The sequence below is a fragment of the Heterodontus francisci genome, chromosome 5, assembly GCF_036365525.1.
Source record: "Heterodontus francisci isolate sHetFra1 chromosome 5, sHetFra1.hap1, whole genome shotgun sequence".
Classification (NCBI taxonomy): domain Eukaryota; kingdom Metazoa; phylum Chordata; class Chondrichthyes; order Heterodontiformes; family Heterodontidae; genus Heterodontus; species Heterodontus francisci.
Genome location: NC_090375.1, coordinates 68465850 through 68485341, shown reverse-complemented (window position 1 = coordinate 68485341; position 19492 = coordinate 68465850). Strand labels below are relative to the sequence as shown.

Sequence of the window (19492 nt, the reverse complement as noted above, 5' to 3'; positions counted from 1 at the left end):
AATGTATTATGTTCAGATTTTTCAGTAACCTGTGGCCAAAAAAACATGAATTTTGGGCTTTTCTGGTCTGTTTGCTCAGTACCATATCAATCTATACCAGGGTTATCAAACCTTTTTGCGTGGGAGGCCACATTACAATTTTTGTCTTACATGGGGGGCCGGTGAGACAATTTTGGAAAGATATAGGCGTTAAAATGTATCTTACTAATAATTAAAACATCAACAAATGTACATTTGTGTGAAGAAGCTTTAAATGAGAAGATTAATATATTGACTTACTTTCTTGATCGCTCTCTCTGCACCCTCACTCCCTCCCTCTGCCCCACCCCCTTACTCGCTCTCTCTCTGGCAGGTTTTGAAAACCCCCGAATCTGTCCGAAGTTGGGGAATGGCTGTTCCCGCTGTCAGCAACGGTCAGCTGTGAAACTGGCTTGTGTTGTTTTTAAAAAAGGTCAGTCTGCAAGACAACGACAATGGGAAATTTCTCATCTCCTGTCACGGAACCCTGGCGAAGGTGATGAATGGCCCAGTTACAGTTTACATCCACATGCTGGATGGAAACCTTTGGCTGGCCATATCATGGCCCGCGGGCCGATGTTGGACAACCCTGATCTATACCTTGTATATTCCTGCTGAGCCACCTGGGGAGCCTATTTTGAATTTTACATTTACAACAGTAATAAAGCTACTCCTAATATTTACATTATATTTAATTCATGTTTAGAAAATGGTTGATAAAGCTCTTCAGATTTCCCTGCCATGGCCAGCAAACACAGGGTTATGGTCTTCCCAAAGGGCTGACAATATTCCAGTTTAAATTACAAGCCAAACTTGTAAAACAGGTTCCTTGATGAGAATAGAAAGTAAACCAGATCAATCAAATCTTCTGTCCTCATATTTCCCAGCCACCCTTTTCTTTGGGAAGGGCAGACCATCCATCCAGACAAATCCAGAAGAACTGCCTGAAACAGAATAATATCCACAGTAAAAAAAAAAAATTCTTCAATTCAACTTCATAAAATACATACAGGAACAGGTTATGAAGAAATGCTCCTTACTCTGCCTTCATGTAATTTCTATTATCATTGCTTGAAAGAAGCATCATATTTTAAGCTAAGTGATCTTCACTCAAATGTGTCTTGCATTGAGACCTTTAATCTGTTTCTCAGCACTGATCAAGAGCAAATTTTAAAAAGCAACCTTCTAACTTCCAAGCCCTGGGACAGCACTAACCTTCAGTTAAAAGTAGACTCAGGTTTCACCCACAGAAATTACCAATTTTCCCTAAACTTTATTTGTTTTAGGCAATTCCCCAACTCCAACCAAAACAACGAATTCAGGACATGACAATCATCCATGCAGCTCCTTGGAATCTAGTCTGATTTTCCCTCCTTCACCTAGAGTTTTAAGACCCCTCAGCTTATACTAGCTGAGATCAACAAAGTTAACACAGGTCAAGTGAGCAAGAAGTTACATCTCAATCGAATACTACATATCTTCCATTTGGGAAAATTCATAAAGAAAAAACGGGCCAACCTTCAAGCAAACCCCATCTGTCCCTGTTGAGTGGAAAGAGTTTTTCTGCTGTGAATCTGTTGATGGTCCTGGGAAAAGATCATCCAGTTTCTAAATATTTGAATTAATTTCTGTCAAACATATTTTATATTTACTTGACACTCTTCCAGCCTACATATACTATGGCTGGTAGACATTTAATCCTAACGTGTATTTGTTCCTTTATAACCTGCAGTTGTTTGCATCAATAAAATATTAAACAGTAACAAAACCGTTATTACCTTTTTGTAAAACTTCTTTGATTTCTTAGCCAAGTGATTTTGATACAACTTGTATTTATATAGAACCTTTAATGTAATAAAACATCCCAAGGCACTTCGCAGATATACAAGGAAATTGGGAGAGAAGACAACCAATCTAGTTCAGATATAATGCAAGAATAGTTCAACTAATAATTGACCTACACATCAGGAAAAATTCTTGCCTGCTCACAACTCAGAGCACCAGCATTTCCACATTGCATACTGCTTGCATATTAGGTCACCTGTTAAAATAATTCAACTAACCCTCTGTGGATTTTTTTTTTAAAAAGGGGTCTATAATTATAATTCAGAAATTTACCACATGCTACATCCATCTTAGTGTAAAATGTACAAATAGTGAGGAAAACGTTAATTACGTTTGTGAATTTAAACTGTATAAAGCAAAGCTGTTCTCATGTACATGAAATAATTTTGCATCAAAAAACTAAACAAATATTAATAGTAGGCCTTATGGCCCCTAGAGCCTGCTGCATCATTCAATAAGATCATGGCTGATCAGATCTTGGCCTCAACACCACTTTCTTGCCTGTTCCCCATAACCCTCAACTCTAATTACTGCTTGGATCACCAGCAAATGATATTCACAATCTTTGTACATCGCTCCCACCTAACTTATACTGTGATCAGTGTCCATAATGCTAATGCATGGGAGACCCCCCAATGGTATAATGCTATTGAATAAATCATGATATGCAAAGCAAGCAGGCTTGGAATTCATGCTGGTTCTATAGGTCTATTCCATTCAACACAGAAGATGCCTAACCCATCAGACTCTAAGACCTATTAAATTAGCCTCCTGCATAGCATGTTTTAAATAGTGTTTTGGAGTTCAAGTTTTATAAACTAATGTTAATTGGAGCTCCCAACAGTGAACAGACCTCTAGTGCTTTCAACATTTACCCAATGATGATTTATACACCAAGTACTCCAGCACTGTTTATACCAGACTGTCAACTGCTTGCATTCATTCCTTATACTTCAGTGTTGGATACATCCTTTTTAATCCCCAAGATGATTTTCTTTAAAAATGTTCTAGGACTTTGAAAAGGCTTCCTCAAATTATTAAATGGGACTTCAGCAGATGATTGCACCAATGAAAAATGGCAGATAATCCCAGCGTACATAAAGATCCATGAATGAGTTCAATCATCTCATTTAAATGAGCCATTCCTCCCGGATAGGACCGCAACTCTAGGGAGATTTGAGATATTCCTGTACCAGCTCTGTAAACGTTTTAAACCACAAACCAGATTTTCTTACAACAGAACATTTGACTATTTCCTTCACTTATTTAAAAATGATTCAGAACATTTTGAAGATGGAGTAGGAATCTAGCCAAGATATTGCAATTTTGCAAAAAATGAGAAATTAATTTTGAGTGTGGCATTACTGATAATAGTTATTAACTATGATGTGTGAATCTACAAAGTAGTCAGGTGATGTGACCAGAAATTAACAGGAATCAGTCTTGGCTCAATGTTAGCACACTTGCCTGAATCAGAAACTGGGGGTTGAAGTCCCACTTGGAGATTTGAGTGCATAATCTGGGCTGGCACTTCACTGCAGCACTGAAGGTGGGCATAAAAGAGCTTAAGAAAAACAAGTTCTCCCGGTATCCTGGTTAACATCTATCCCTCAACCAACATTAAAACAGATGATCTGATTATTTATTTAATTGCTGTTTGAGGAACCTTGTTGAGCTTAAATTGCTTGCTGCATTTCTTACATTACGAGTGACTGCACTTCAAAACTATTTTATTGGCTGTAAAGCATTTTGGGTTGACATACAGTCATAAAGAATATGCTTTTTTGTTAAAAAGTGGTAGCTTCTACCAACCCTCAGTCTACAATAAATAGGTAGACAGTGGAGCCACAAGAAATCATCATGGAGATTTACGTACTCAAGACAAAAACCATAAAGATGCTTGACTTCAGAAGAACAAGCTCTAGGGCGATGAGAAGGATTAACTGATAAATGGACTAGGAAAAAAGAATTTTTAAAAATAATTGTACTTATTGATAATGTGCATCTTGTATATGTTTTATGCACAATAGTATCATAGTGGAAAGGTGCTTTACATAAATTGGGATTAGTTTCAGAATGTCAATTAGAACTATTGTGGAATACCAAAACTGTAATTTAATTATAGAAGTACTCCAGATTACATCCTTGACTGGACCTTTAATTAGACCACAGAAATAATAATTACCATGATTAAAGCCTATATCATCAAAATGAGACCACAAAAAGTGAACATTTAAACAGCCAACACCAGAAATTATGTTTCATTCATTACTAACAAAACCATCAAAATTGAAATGTGGTATTTTACATGCTGTACAGTTAAAACACTTGAAAAACTTTTAAAATGTTAAGTACAAATATTGGGGACCATTTACTGAGTTATTTTTAAATGTGTGAATATGGCTGAGTGAACATTAAAATATAGTGATGACTTCTGAGCCTTTATATTATAAAGAGTACACCGCACCCACCATGTTTAGCAAACAAGTGTACAAATTCTCCAGAACTAATGCAGGGGACCTATTATTTTGAAAATTCTGTGCTAGTACATTTGAATTATGCTGGTGTGGCAGAATAGATTACTCCTTTTTAACCACTCCCAGGGCAAAAACAGCAAGGTTAGCTACAGAATGCAAGACCTCAAAAGAACAAATTCCCCCCTTTCCACACTGGTGACATTTTCCATCGCTGTCATCGTTTGGTCTCTTAAAAGAAATAAGACAATTAATACTCAATTAGGTAACCTTGTAGACCCACACCCAACAGAAACTGCCCCTAGATTGCTCAAATGCATTTCAATGTGTATATTTCACTTTGTAGAAGAACCTTGCATACAAACATACAAATTCAGAACAGGAATAGGCCACCCGGCCTCTCAAGACTGCTCGGCCATTCAACAAGATCATGGCTGATCTTACTGTAACCTCAACTCCACATTTCCACCTACCCCCGATAATATTTCACCCCCTTGCTGATCAAGAATCTATCTACCTCAGCCTTAAAGATATTTAAAGACTCCCTTCCACTGCCTTTTGAGGAAGAGTGCCGAAGACTCACCACCAGAGAGAAAAATTTCTCATCTGTCTTAAATGGGCGACACCTTATTTCTAAATAGTGACCTCTAGTTCTAGATTCTCCCACAAGGGGAAACATTCTTTCCACATTCACCCTGTCAAGACTGCTCAGGATCTTATATGTTTCCATCAAGTTGCCTCTTGCTTTTCTAAACTCCAGTGGACACAAGCCCAGCCAGTCCAACCTTTCCTCACAAGACAACCCACCCATTCTAGGTATTAGTTTAGTAAACCTTCTCTGATCTGCTTCCAACGCATTTACATCCTTCCTTAAACAAGGAGACCAATACTGTACACAGTACTCCAGATGTGGGCTCACCAATGCCCTGTATAACTGAACCATGACTTCCCTACTTTTGTATTCAATTCCCTTATAATAAACGACAACATTCTATTAGCTTTCCTAATTACTTGCTGAACCTGCATATTAACCTTTTGCGATTCATGCACTAGGACACCCAGATCTCTCTCCATCCTCTCGCCATTTAGATAATACGCTTTTTTATTCTTCCTGTCAAAATGGACAATTTCACATTTTTCCACATTATACTCCATTTGCCAGATCTTTGCCCACTCACCTAACCTATCTATATCCCTTGTAGCCTCTTTATGTCCTCTTCACAACTTATTTTCCTACCTATCATTGTGTCATCAACAAATTTAGCAAACGTACCTTCAGTCCCTTCATCCAAGTCATTTACATAAAATTGTAAAAAGGTTGAAGCCCCAGCACTGCTCCCTGTGGCACACCACTAGTTACATCTTGCCAATCAGAAAATGACCCATTTATGCCTACTGTTTCCTGTTAGCCAGCCAATCTTCTATCTATGCCAATACGTTACCCCCGACACCATGAGCTTTTATTTTCTGCAATCTTATCAAATGCCTTCTGGAAATCTAAGTACAGTACATCAACCGGTTCCCCTTTATCCACAGCACATGTTACTTCTTCAAAGAACTCCAATAAATTAGTAAACACGAATACCTTAAATTTTTTTTTTTTTTTTTTTAAAAAGTGCCCTGCTACATCATCTTTAATAATAGCTTCTAACATTTTCCCTATGACAGCTCACTGGCTGTAGTTTCCTGATTTGTCTCCCTCCCTTTTGAATAAAAGAGTTACATTCGCTATTTTTCAATTGAATGGAAACTTCCCCAAATCTAGGGAATTTTAGAAAATTAAAACCAAAGCATCAATTATTGCACTGGCCACTTCTTTTAGGACCCTAGGATGAAGTCCATCAGGAACCAGGGACTTGTCAGCCCACAGCACTAACAATTTACTGAGTACCACTTCCCTGTTGATTTTAGTTTTCTTGAGTTCCTCCCTCCATTCCATTTCCTGATTTACAGCCATTTCTGGGATGTTACTTGTATCCTCTATAGTGAAGACCGATTCAAAATACCTGTTCAATTCATCTGCCATCTCCTTATTTTCCATTTTTAATTTCCCAGACTCACTTTCAAAAGGACTAATGCTCACTTTAACTTTTTTGTTTAATTATCTATAGAAACACTTACTATCTGTTTTTATATTTCTAGCTAGCTTTCTCTCATACACTAATTTTTCCCTCCCTATCAATCTTTTAGTCATTCTTTGCTGTTTTTTTATATTCTGTCCAATCTTCTGACCTGCCACCCATCTTTCGCAATTATATGCTTTTTCTAAGTTTGATACTATTTTAAACTTTTTTTTTTAGTTAACTATGGATGGTACATCCTCTCCTTGGAGTTTTTCTTTCTCGTTGGAAATGTATCTATTCTATGGATTCTGAAATACCTCCTTAAATGCCTGCCATTGCTTCTCTGTTGATCTATCCCTTAACCTGAGTCGCCAGTTCACTTTAGCTAGCTCTGCTTTCATAACTGCCCTTATTTAAGTTTAAAATATTAGTCTTGGACTCATTCTTCTCTCCCTCAAACTGAATGGAAGATTCAATCATATTACGATCACTGCTGCCGAGAGGCGCCTTCAATGTGTGGTCACCAATTAATCCAATCTTGTTGTACAATACCAGATCTAGTATAGTCTGCTGTCTGGTTGGCTCCAGATCGTGCTGTTCTAAGAAACTATCCGAAAACATTCTATGAACTCCTCATCTAGGCTACCTTTGCCAAGAGAGAAGTTAGATTGTCAGCAGTTTAGTGAAAATAGGGTTGAAGGAATGGGACGGGGTGGGCCAGGTTACGGGGTGGGGGAAAAAGGAGAAAGGAGGGTTCTCATGGACCATAGTCCGTATTGCACTATCCTTCATGGAAAAGACCAAATGAAACACTTCAAGTAGATTTTAAATACACGCACTTATTCTATATTGTGTTTGCATATAAAATCATTCTACTGCTCCACTGAAGGTCTTCACAATTGGTTATTTGGGGGGGGGGGGGGGGGTGGGGGTGCAAAGGGAGAGAAGAGTGGCAGACCCTGGATTAACATCACTGGTTGCATTTAAACCCAACACTACTTCCAGCCAGAATATGCATGGATAAATCCCCATTCACAGCTGGAGACCACATTGCTGGAATTGATTTTCTGCACATAATTGGTATGCAACTATTGTACACTCACTACAGTTTGCTGAAGAAATCGTTTTGCCTTTAGAGAGAAGTTACTGTAAGTTCCGAGTTCTCTAGTTTGTAGACACTTTTTAAATTGACTCAGAACTGTTTGATGTGGAGCACTATTTAAATAGACCATTTGCTGAGGAAATGACATTTGCTGTATAAATAGACTGCCACAAGCCCTGCCCCACCTTCAACTCTCTGGCTGTTATTGGTATCAAGAGGTACTTTGTTCATGCATTCCCACCATCAGCAAAAATGATTAGTTAATGTAGTAAGTAATGTAGCAAATTTGTAGGCCATATTTAGTTTAGTATTCATAGTTTAGCTCAAAATGTCTGAAGACTAGCTATGATCTAACCTGCCTGACTTGACACGTAACAAATTAAGTGCAAGTTCTGAATGTTTGAATGTATGGTTTTGCAAACAATATTGATTCAGAATTAAGTTTGTGGATCTGGTCAGAAGTTTTATTTAGAAATTTCTTAAATTTATGTACTCAGGATAAAACCAATATGCACTTGCTCCACTTATTCGTAAACATCTCTGCTTTCCAATTGTTCCTTCCCCTCTTTCAGCGACCTTAAGCCAATTCAGCATAGTATCAAAAATTCCTCTCCAACCTCTTGAAGACAATCAGATAAGCCCGATGAGGTTCCAACCTACGTTTAGAGTGAAATTTGTCATCCAAAATTGATAGATCACAAACGAACATTCAGGGATGAAGTTCTCTTAATTATATACCAAAATTTTGTCATGTAGAACTGTCACTTCAATCAAAGAGGAGTTTCACCCCTATGGAGCTAGCCTTATTTTAGAGTTGGAGAGGTTGTATCCAAACTGAATGAGGCTTGACATGTCTGTGCCTTTTTAAAAATAAGGTCTCACCAGAGCAAAATGATAATTTATTAGACTGAAGAACATGAACAAAATCCATCTTAAGGTTTATTTTTGGAAAACAAACTGTGAACATTACTAGGTATTATTTGCAGCATCATTCCCTAAAATTTCTAATTTTCAGCATCAATTTAATGAAAAGACTGTCATGCCTTTTCTCATGAAAACCACAAATTTAAGTTGCTGTTCTGACGAGATTCTAAATAAGATCCAATAGTCCTGCATATCCTTCACTCCTCCGACACCATCAAGGGAGGTGACCAATCTGGGTTCCATGAGGTCTGTAGAAATACAAGCCGAGTGTAGCATCAGGTATACCTAAAAACAAAATGTCAACCAGCTGAAGCTACATGTTAACATGTTAACCAAAATCAGCAGGCTATAGACAGAGGTAAGTAATCCCACAATCAATGGATCCGCAACCCTGCCACAGCCAGTCATGAAAGCTGGTGGACAATTAAGGAACTAATGGAAGGAGGAGCCTCCATTAAAACCACAGTGCCCAGCATGCAAGTTCAAGAGATGACTGATGCATTTTGAACCATCCTCTGCCAGAACTGCTAAGTGAATGATACTTCTCAGACTCTTATGAGATCCCTACCATCCCAGTTATCAGTCTTCAGACAAATCGATTCATTCCAGGTATCAAGAAACAGCCAAGTGCACTGGGCACAACAAAGGCTGTGTGCCCTGACAACATCCTAGATGCAGTGCTAAAGACCTGTGTTTCAGAACTAACCCCATTCCTATCGAAACTGTTCCAGCAAAGCGACAAAACTGGCGATTACCTGACAAAGTGAAAATTGCCCAGGTATGCCCTTCCACAAAAGCAGGACAAATTCAGAGCCAAATCACTGGCCCCCATCTCCATCAACCTACTCCCAATAAGCAAAAATCATGTAAAGTGGAAACTGTACAATCAGGTGGCACTAATACACCAATAACCTGATCACTGATGCTCAGTTTGGGTTCTGTCAGGACCACTTGACTCCAGACCTCATTACAACTTTGGTCAAAATATGGACGCAAGAGCTAAATTCCAGAGGGGACATCATAGGGGCGGCACAGTGGCGTGGTGGTTAGCACCGCAGCCTCACAGCTCCAGCGACCTGGGTTCGATTCTGGGTACTGCCCGTGCGGAGTTTGCAAGTTCTCCCTGTGACCGCGTGGGTTTCCGCCGGGTGCTCCGGTTTCCTCCCACAGCCAAAGACTTGCAGGTTGATCAGTAAATTGGCCATTGTAAATTGCCCCTAGTGTAAGTAGGTGGTAAGAGAATGGTGGGTATGTGGTAGGGAATATGGGATTAATGGAGGATTAGTATAAATGGGTGGTTGTTGGTCAGCACAGACTCGGTGGGCCGAAGGGCCTGTTTCAGTGCTGTATCTCTCTATGACTCTATGTACTTCATAGTGATTGCCTTTCACTTTAATACAGCATTGACCACGTATAGCATCAAGGAGCCCTAGCAAAAAGTGAAATTGATAGGATCCCGAAGAGAGGGGTGTGGGGAGGAACTCTCCTAGTGACAGGAGTCATATCTAGCACAAAAGGAAGATGGTTGTTGTAGGCCAACTCATTTCAGTCCCAGGACTTGCTCAAATGTCTCAAGTCCAACTATTTGCTTCATCATTGACCTTCCCTCTATAAGGTCAGAAGTGAGGCAGTTCACTGGTAATTAGTGTGTTCGGCTCCATTTGCAATTCCTTAGATAATGAAACAGTCCGTTCCAACATGCAGTGTGTCCTGGACAACAGCCACATGAATACTGTGGCTACTACAACTGGTCAGAGGCTCATTATTCTGTGGCGAGTGGCTTTCTTTCTGACTCTCCAAAGCCTCTCCATCACCTACCCAGGAATGTGATGGAATACACTCTACTTGCCTGGATGGATACAGCTGCAACAACAGCGGCACAGTGGCGCAGTGGTTAGCACCGCAGCCTCACAGCTCCAGGGACCCGGGTTCGATTCTGGGTACTGCCTGTGTGGAGTTTGCAAGTTCTCCCTGTGTCTGCGTGGGTTTTCTCCGGGTGCTCCGGTTTCCTCCCACAAGCCAAAAGACTTGCAGGTTGATAGGTAAATTGGCCATTATAAATTGTCACTAGTATAGGTAGGTGGTAGGGAAATATAGGGACAGGTGGGGATGTTTGGTAGGAATATGGGATTAGTGTAGGATTAGTATAAATGGGTGGTTGATGTTCGGCACAGACTCGGTGGGCCGAAGGGCCTGTTTCAGTGCTGTATCTCTAATCTAATCTAACACTCAAAAGCCTGCCACCATCCAGTCTGCTCCATTGCCATCCCATCCGCTAGCTCAAACTACTCCCATGCTACAGGCATACCAGTGTGTATAATCTACAAGATACAGTGCAGCAGATTGCCATGGCTATGTCAACAGCACTACCAAAACCAATGACCTCCACCACTTAGAAGCAAGCAGGTGCTTGGGAATACTAGCACCTCCAAGTTACACACCATTCTGACTTGGACATATATTATTTCTTTGTCTCTGTCAAAATCAGGGAACTCTTTACATAACACTGCGAGAATAGCTTCCTGTAGCGACTTAAGGCGGTAGCCCAGCACAATATTCAAGGGAAACTAGGAATGAGCAATAAGTAAGCCAACCTTGCCAGCAACACCATATCCCAAAGAATGATTTAAAAATTCACAAACTTCTATTAAAAAAACTACCAAATTTGACTTGAAAAAGGCCATCTGCATCTCAAAAAGGTTCTTATCCCTCGAAGCAAACATATTGATGTACACCAAAAACAATGGCATACTTTTATTTGTTTCAACCGACACTAACATAGCCAAGCATCCCTGATTATTCTGGCATCACCCGACAGCAAGAGGATCCAATATAAAAAATAATATCCACACACATTGTAATTCAACCAAGCTATATTTGAACATTCTTCACTGCATTTGAGCCAACAGTTGGTCTCCTGACACCAGTTGGCACTGATCTTCAAAGGCAAAAGTGTTTAATCAGATAGATGAAAAGCCATTAATTTGGAAACTAGTTTTTACTGCTTCTTTATTTTTTATACCTGTATTTGGAATTTAAACTACTGGTCCTGTGCTTCATAATTTAAATGCAAACTATTTAGAACTGGATATTCTGGCCTAGCAAGCAATGCCTGTTGGCTCATTTCACATCTATGTAGTGGATTGGTTCGAGATGAAAACCTCATTTAGCTGGGCTCTTGAGGTAAATGCTTCAATAACACCATGTATTCCCCAACTCCATCAGAAAATACACAGCACATATTAACTGTTCTATTTGAGGGTAACTATGAAGGAGAAAGAAAAATTATGTAGAATAAATCACAGATAAAACATCTTTAGTAATATCTTCACATTTTTTAAATGGCTTGCAAGTACATTCTCAGACATAACAAACCAATTTCTATTACAAAGAAAAATGCTTACTGCATAACGGGGTCTTAACCATCAAACAACACACCATGTTGATTTTCCAACAAATACGAATGCAAAGATATTTAAGATTTTTAATTAAAAGTTAACAGGCCTACAAATGCAAAAATCAAATTCTTAGGGTCATTCTTGACAAGGATCAAACTGAACAAATCTGTTACATTTAGAGAAAGGGTAACTCTGGACCACAAATGCATTCAAATATTTAGGTATGGAATTGCACTGTCATACTACAGAACCTTAAAACAAGCATTTATGTAACTTCCTATGTTTTAAACAAATTGGAATATCCTGCAGCTTGCTTTTCATTATCCTTCTGTTAACATGAATACCCCCATTTGACAAGGCAGAACAAAATTCCACTCAGGTTTAAGCATCAAGTAAGTCATATCTTATTCAGAAAACTGTAATGTCATTTTAAAAAACTTTCCTTCAGTTGACACTTCTGCAACGGGTAAACAAATTTTAATTTTTGTTGTGCTATTAGGTTTCCCTGTGGGCTAATGACTTCTACCTACCAACCTGGGCTGGATTCTGTACACTTCCAAGCCTATGTTTGCTTATTGGAAAAGTATGTGTACAAGTATATGGACACATCAATAAAGTCAGAGAAAAGTTTGGTCAGCATTAGTCTACCTCATGACTATGACTTGCCTTAAATAGACCTGGGGTAAATGGGGGGAAAAAAAAATCTTGGTTAAAAAAGTTACACATTATAATACAGGATATGGAGTGGTTTAAAAGGTTTCACTCAATTATCCTTTTACAGTGAAAAAAGATCAATGCAGAACTTCTGCATGCTGAAGTTCAACTATTCAAGTTTACTTTCAAACCATCTAGACGGCGACAGCATTTAACTTTCAAACCCTATCAAAATCAAAAAACTGAACAAAGTTAGAATGTAATCTCAAACTATATCAATTGAGTCAAGACAAAATATAAAATATACCCCAAAGCAGTAAACTAAAGCCAACTATTTTCTAGTAACACTCAAAACAAAAAACAATTTCAACAGGAATCACGTTTGCCTGAAAATCACAAATGACAATAACTCCATTAAGTTATTTGTTCAGTTCAGCAGAACCAGTGGTCAGATAGCAACTGTCTTTTGCTTCAGAGAATCTAAAATGTGTTTGTTAAAAACTAAAATGCAGGTCCCACTGTACTTATAGCAAGCTTAGCTTGACATTCCTTTTTCCAATCGGTTTTTCATTCAGTTCACGAACAGCAGCCATTGCTTCATCAACCGTTTCAAATGTAATTACAGCATCGCCTGCTGGTAACCCCTTGTCATTGTACCGTACAGTGACAGACTCTGGAATAACACGATAGCCATAGAAGAAGTCCAGTATTTCATCAACTGAGATTTTGTAAGGCAGGTTGAAAGCCTTAACAACAGCCATGCCACTGGACATTCCCATATTACCTTGGTAGCCTGAATCAAATCGAGATCCAAATCCCCCTCCACCGTAGCCACCAAAATTGTTGTTTCCTGTGTTAAACCCTCCATAAAGTCCTTCTTCTTGGCCATACCTTGGTCTTTGCATGGAGGATACAGAACCCAAATTACCAGAAGGTTCAAAGAAAGGCTCAGCTAATTCATGCTTATCAAGAGATAATGAGCGATCACCACCACTACCATATGAACCAAAGTAATCATTCTCCTTTTGACCTTTGGTTCTTTCATGCACAGAACTGATACCAAGTTCAAGCACCTCTTCTGAAGTAACCAGCTTTAGCAAAACTTCTCTTCCTCCAAGCTTTTTACCATACAAGCGCTCAGCCCTCAGTACTTCATCCTCAGACTTGAACTTGACCAGAGCCTCCCCTAGTCCAATGCCATTACCATCAACAAGTATGTGGATCCCATGATCAGCCACACCAAATCCCTCAAAGAATTTATGGATCTCAGATTTGGAGATATCAAATGGAAGGTTACGAACATAAATATACAATCTTGAGGAGTACGCTTCTTCTCTTGACTGGTATCTTTTTTCTTCAATTCTGTAGGTGGATCTTTCTCTTGATCTTTGTTTCTTAACAGTATCCATCAACTCCAACATGGCTTTTTTAGCAATAGGATAAACATAAACTGCACGGTTTCCAATGCATGCCTTATGGTACCTTAGAGCTTTGTGATGCTCAGCAGCATTTTTAAACTTCGCAAAACACTTTGTACTTTTACCATAGAAGTCATATACAAGATAAATCTGGTCATCTGTTATGCTCAGTTCATCGAAGAAATTTCGTACATCTTTTTTTGTGATGCTATAAGGCATATTTTTCAGCTGCACACAATAATCTTGATCACGAGGGGAACGAGATCGTGACCTGTGCCTTCGAGGTGATCTTGATAGAGTTCGAGAATGGAAATATTTCTCTTCACGAGGAGGGGAACGACCTCTATTACCTTGGTTTAGATCTGAATGCCTATCTTCTATAAACAAATCAGTTCCCCCTGAAAGCCATTCCAACTCTGTAGCTCGATACACCTCTACAAATCTCTGCCCCATGTATTTCTTGTGACGTTTCAATCCTTCAGCTGCATCCCAAGAAGTGGCAAACCGAACAAAGCCCTCTCCATTATTCAGACCCCGATAATCCTTTGTTAGACGAACTGCTTCAACTTGTAAACCATGGAAGAACTCTCTTACTTGCAGCTCTCTTGCAGAATACGGCATGCCATGCAGACGCAAGTAAACATCATGAGAATTAAATCCTTGTTCTCTCCTTTGATTGTAAACTGACTCGGCAAAGGGATCCATTGACCCAGAGCCATTAAATTTTTCCAAACTACCACTCATTTCTCTGGAAGACATTCCAAATAATGCAGACATGGAGGAAGCAGGAATGTTCTGCGGAGAAGATAAAGCCATTGTGGACGTATTACCACTCATCATGGGGTCCATGCGAGAGCCATAGCTGTTCATATCAGAACTTCCAATTTCACTGGGGTGAAATGTACCCCTATTAATTCCATGTTGCATAGCTGCAACTAAGTTTTCAGCTAGTGTAGAAGATATGCTACCTAACCCACCCGTGCCAGAACTGCTGAATCCTGACCTTCTATAACTGGATGTTTCTCCACTGCAGCGTGCATATCGCTTACGACTCATTTCAATTGTATTCTGCATTTCATTTCTGCTACTTAGTGTTAGCTTTGTTCTGCTCCCTTTAAGAATTTCACCTGATCTCATCAAAGCAAGACGTGCATCTTCATCTGTAGCAAATACAATGAATGCCTCTCCCAGTTCACCACCAATTATGTGTACCCCTCCATCAGGAATGGTTAATCTAGAGAAGAAGTGACGAATATCCAAGGTTCCTGCAGAAACTGGGAGCCCCTGCAAGCGGATGACCACAGCCATGCTGAGCTCTATCAATAGAAAAAGTCACCTGCAGGCAAGAAAGGCACACAGGATGACGTCAAATTATATCAAAAAGTTTCTGGATACTGCATTAACTTCCAAATATAATATAAATAAGTCAGAAATGCTCATTTTAAGAAAACCTTACTTGGCACAAATTCATTTCTTCTTACATTGAGTTATCACTTCAAAAATATAACCATCAAATCTCAAAAACTCTCAACTCACTAACCACCACCACCAAATGCACTGGAGTTGTTTTCGAAAATTCTAAATATGTCCTCCATGCCACATCAGTTCTCCACAAAGTCTGATAAATGACTGGAATTGCACTTAATGTGATAAATTGATATGGAGTATTTTAATTTAGCAGGAGCACCTCAGTGGAATGCAATTCATCCTGAAATAATGTGGCTGATCAAATTTCTAATAGTTTCATTTGCAAACCAACAGCACATCAAAACTGCTGCCCAGCAAAATGCAGCTTACTACTACTGCATTCTTTTTCTAAACAAGGAATATAAAATTGACCCAGGATTTAAAGGCCCAATGAGATTAGTCAAGGACTGTAATTTCCCAACTGCAACCTAGGTCCTCCATGTATAGATTCAATCACATCTTCTCTCCCACATTGTAGTCCACTCCTACCAATTAACTTCACACTAGTGATGGGCCAATCCTACTTATTGCACACAGCAAAGCAATCTCAAGCCACTAACCTGATTTTTTTCCCCTTCATCTAATCCTCTGAACAAAACAACTCCACATATAAATCAAACCAGAATCAAAAAATCCACAACGTCTTAAATAAATCCAGGCATTCCAAGAAATCCACTACTGCATCTGAGTCAGCAGCCCTCTGAAACAAGTTAGGTCTACTGGATGACTCTTTCAGGTAGATCACAATATTAATGTTTTCGTGAAAATATCAGATACTGTAGTTTAGATTCTGTAACAATTCCCAAGACAAGTTCAGTTGACAACATAGAATTTGTATTTCACACATCTAGAATATGTAGTTATTTTGAGTTACTCAAATCTTGGTCCTTCTGAAGTCCTTGGGTTTGAGTTTAGATTGCCTCAAAATACTTTATACAAAGAAATATGACATTTTTGAGGTCCAAAATGTATACATTTTACCCTGCCCTAAATGGATCTTCACCATTTGTGCAGATACCAGATTCCTGATCGAGGCAGTAGAGCTGCAAAATTTGCACCACAGGGAATAGGTAATAATTTTCACAGATTTCTAAATGGAGCTAAAAAGACAAAGAGCTGGCAGAACTAAATTGTCAATTCTATCTGCATTCCATTACAATACTGTTCTTTTTGCCCAGCAACAATTGCAAAAACGAAAACCCAGAATATACTTGGGACAGAGTTCTAGATTAATCCCATACATTGGACTAAACATTAATAAACGGGTAAAACTACTCAGTAATTGTAAAACTTAAAGGTCAGATTAGAAGTTGTTATATTTCTGTTATTGGTTTCCAGGTAAGCAAGAAAAGAAACCTCACTAAAATGTTGCTTGAGACAAACTTGAATTCTAGCCCTACATTATGAAATATATTTGATATTAAGATACTTAGGATAGCAGAAATTCTCAATGTATTTGGAAAACAGTGAAATGGCCTATTTTTAAATTATTGCCTTACTATGCAAGGAAACCCTGCAGTAAAAAATGAGATGCATAGGAAATGCAAGTGCTCTGTAGCTGGGCATGCACAATGAAAAGTTCCTACTCATATGCATCTACTTTCAAAATTACAAATCTATGAAGGCAAGTTTACTTTTACTTTCCATTCTGGCTCTGGAGTCACTTATTTCCATTTAAAAACTCAAAAGCATCATTGGAAGGTTTATGTGTCATTAACAACATTGATATTTTATCCCAATTAGGAGATTTTCATTAATCTACCATCGGCACCACACTTACCTGCAAAAAAGAGTTTCGTCTAAGAAGCAGAAGATACTCGGACAAGTGCGTTAAAATCAACGTTACAGACTGCAAAAAAAATTGAACAAGGTCAAACCTGTAACAAGTACAACCAAGATAATGTTGGGATTCTTAAGCTAAGAATTTCAACTAGCTGGAATAAAACAAGTTTTAAATAAATAAGAAACATTTTAATAGCGCAAATTCTTGATGTGCTCACACATTCCACATTAAAACTGTATTACCAAAACCAATTTAAAATTCAAAAGAAATCTGAATTTACTGAACACATCACCAAGATAAATAGCCTCTACTGGTTGTTTTCTATGTGTTTGTGAATTTTGGTATACACCCTAACAAATATTTTGAGAGTTGTGATCTTTTTCTTTTATGGGAGAATAAAAAACTTCCATCCACACGAGAGATAGCTTCGCCAAATTGAAGAACACGAGTTTTCCACGTTCTCATGTTACAAGATAAAGAATCAGCAAAGTGGTGTTTTAGAGGTTGATAAACGTTTTTAGAAATGCTCATCTGGTCTAGATCGGATAATCAAAATTCAATAAAAAAAAACTCGAACTTTACCAGAAAGCGTACACCAGTAGAAATGGGATAGAAACACGATACTCTTCCAAAACAATAACTTGCATTTATATAGATCCTTTAAATATGGCAAAACGTTCCAAGAAACTTTCACGGCAGTTTTATCAAACTAAATTTCACACCAAGCTACTTAAGATGGTATTAAGGCAAATGACCAAAAGTTTGGTCAGTCATCTCGGTTTTAAAAGAGGTATAGAGTGGCTGAGAGATTTAGGGAGTGAATTCCAAAGTTCAGCACCCGGTAAATCAATGGACGAAAAATAGGAAGTAGAAACGATACAGCGAATTAACAATCTAAAATCGCGGACTCAAATCAATAGCTCCTAACATTCATATTTCTTCCAGCCATTGCCAAAAGGCCTGAACACGATGTAATTCAACGTGTAATGGTGGCTTTTCCTCCGAAAGACAATTTCCGATCCAAATTACAGGTATTTAAAGTAGGAAAACCGCAAACCAAACCACATTGATAGCGGCGGTTACATAGTGAAGTAATTGCCTTTTTTAGACTACCCAAACTCACATGATCTGCTCAGCCGAAGAAATGAATCTACAGCTCAATCGTCCCTCATGTAAAATGCCATTTGGCCTCTTTTTTTCCCTTCCCAAATTTGTATTTTTTCCCCCTCGAAATCCAGATCACGTTTGCTGAGGCAAACTTCAAAGGAGGGGGAGGGGAAAGAGGTGGTGTGTACAGATGGCGGGGTAACGTCTATTTGGGGTGGGGTTGGTGGGCGGGGTGGATTGGGCCCACACCTACACACGAACTCAACAAAAACCAGCTTCATGAACCACACAACAGTCTGTGGGGACTATAACCAAAATCCAGCGACACGAAGGGAACGCGGCTGGAGTTACCCCCGCCCCGCGCTGCGGCCCTCACCGTACCGCCCTCCGCCATCACACCGCCTCGCCGGAGCCATGGAGGCGGCGACGGCTGCACCCACCCGCAGAGCTCCAGGGAAGAGAGGGAGAGTCCCACCCCCTGTAGCTTCGCACACCAGATAGTACCCGCCCCGTGGAAGGAGAAAGAGCAGGGTTAAAGAGAGGCAGAAGCGAGTCCATACCCGACCTGCAGCCACGCACTCTCAATCCTCCCACTGCCAGGCCACCAACGCTATGGCGCTTCCGCAGCGGCGCTCGCCAGGAGGGAGGGATCCTGCCAGCTCTATATTTTAAATTGAATAAATCAGAATCATCTGCGGACACGATGTAAACGATTACCTGCGCTTCAGAATTCTCCCTCGTGGTCAACTGTTGAAGTTAGCTTTTTGGAAATGGAGCTTGAATGAGCGATTAATTTAAAAAAGGGAGAGATTGTGAAGCGCGGAGCTGCCAGGACCTGCCGAGACCCCGAGCATTGTGGGAGAACGGGCGGTTGGCTCTGGCCATGGCGACTGGGACGCTGCAGTTACTATGGGTCCCGCTGGCGGTGCTGCTGCTCCAGCTGCAGCCCCTGATTCACTCCATCCCTTTCCAAGCACTTCAGAATTGCACAAAGAACCAGTATTTCGATATTTCCCGAATGACATGCGCGCCTTGTGGCGATGACCAGCAGACAAGTGGCGATGGTGGGTGAAAGATTGTCTGTTTGAGTGGGGGAGCTGCTGATGTCGACTGCAAGTTTCAGTCAGAGCCCACTTTAAACTGAGCTACGGTTTGATTTGATAACAGAAAATGCTGGAAAAACTCAGCAGGTCTGGCAGCACCAGCTGAGTTTTTCCAGCACTTTTTGTTTTTATTTCA

General features: G+C 39.6%; 2 protein-coding genes across 15 annotated transcripts in view; one reads left to right on the top strand and one right to left on the bottom strand.

Moving 5' to 3' along the window:
• Positions 1-692: 692 nt before the first annotated feature.
• Positions 693-19106, bottom strand: rbm12bb (RNA binding motif protein 12Bb). Of its 14 annotated transcripts, none has more exons than XR_010975040.1 (4): positions 18819-18909; positions 17144-17212; positions 1537-1604; positions 693-962 (listed from the first exon to the last, which is right to left on the bottom strand). XR_010975040.1 is itself a non-coding variant. In XM_068031608.1 (3 exons), the coding sequence occupies exon 3, from the start codon at positions 15202-15204 to the stop codon at positions 13003-13005; it is 2202 nt and encodes a 733-aa protein (XP_067887709.1). In that variant the 5' UTR covers positions 15205-15232; positions 17144-17212; positions 18971-19106; the 3' UTR covers positions 11897-13002. The 14 variants fall into 14 exon arrangements, 4 of the variants coding, with proteins under 4 accessions (XP_067887709.1, XP_067887707.1, XP_067887706.1 ...); XR_010975039.1 differs by having other exon boundaries at positions 18814-18902; XR_010975041.1 differs by lacking the exon at positions 18819-18909 and adding an exon at positions 18270-18770.
• The window catches only part of LOC137370259 (uncharacterized), a 323712-nt gene continuing 323189 nt past the window's right edge, over positions 18970-19492 (top strand). The window contains exon 1 of the mRNA XM_068032638.1: positions 18970-19317. Within this exon, the coding sequence (XP_067888739.1) occupies positions 19137-19317 (181 nt within the window). The 5' untranslated portion in view covers positions 18970-19136. The remainder of the gene's footprint in view (positions 19318-19492) is intronic.

Bases quoted from the DNA above. Each gene is read 5' to 3' on its own strand.
- rbm12bb (XM_068031608.1), bottom strand. From the start codon at position 15,204: ATGGCTGTGGTCATCCGCTTGCAGGGGCTCCCAGTTTCTGCAGGAACC.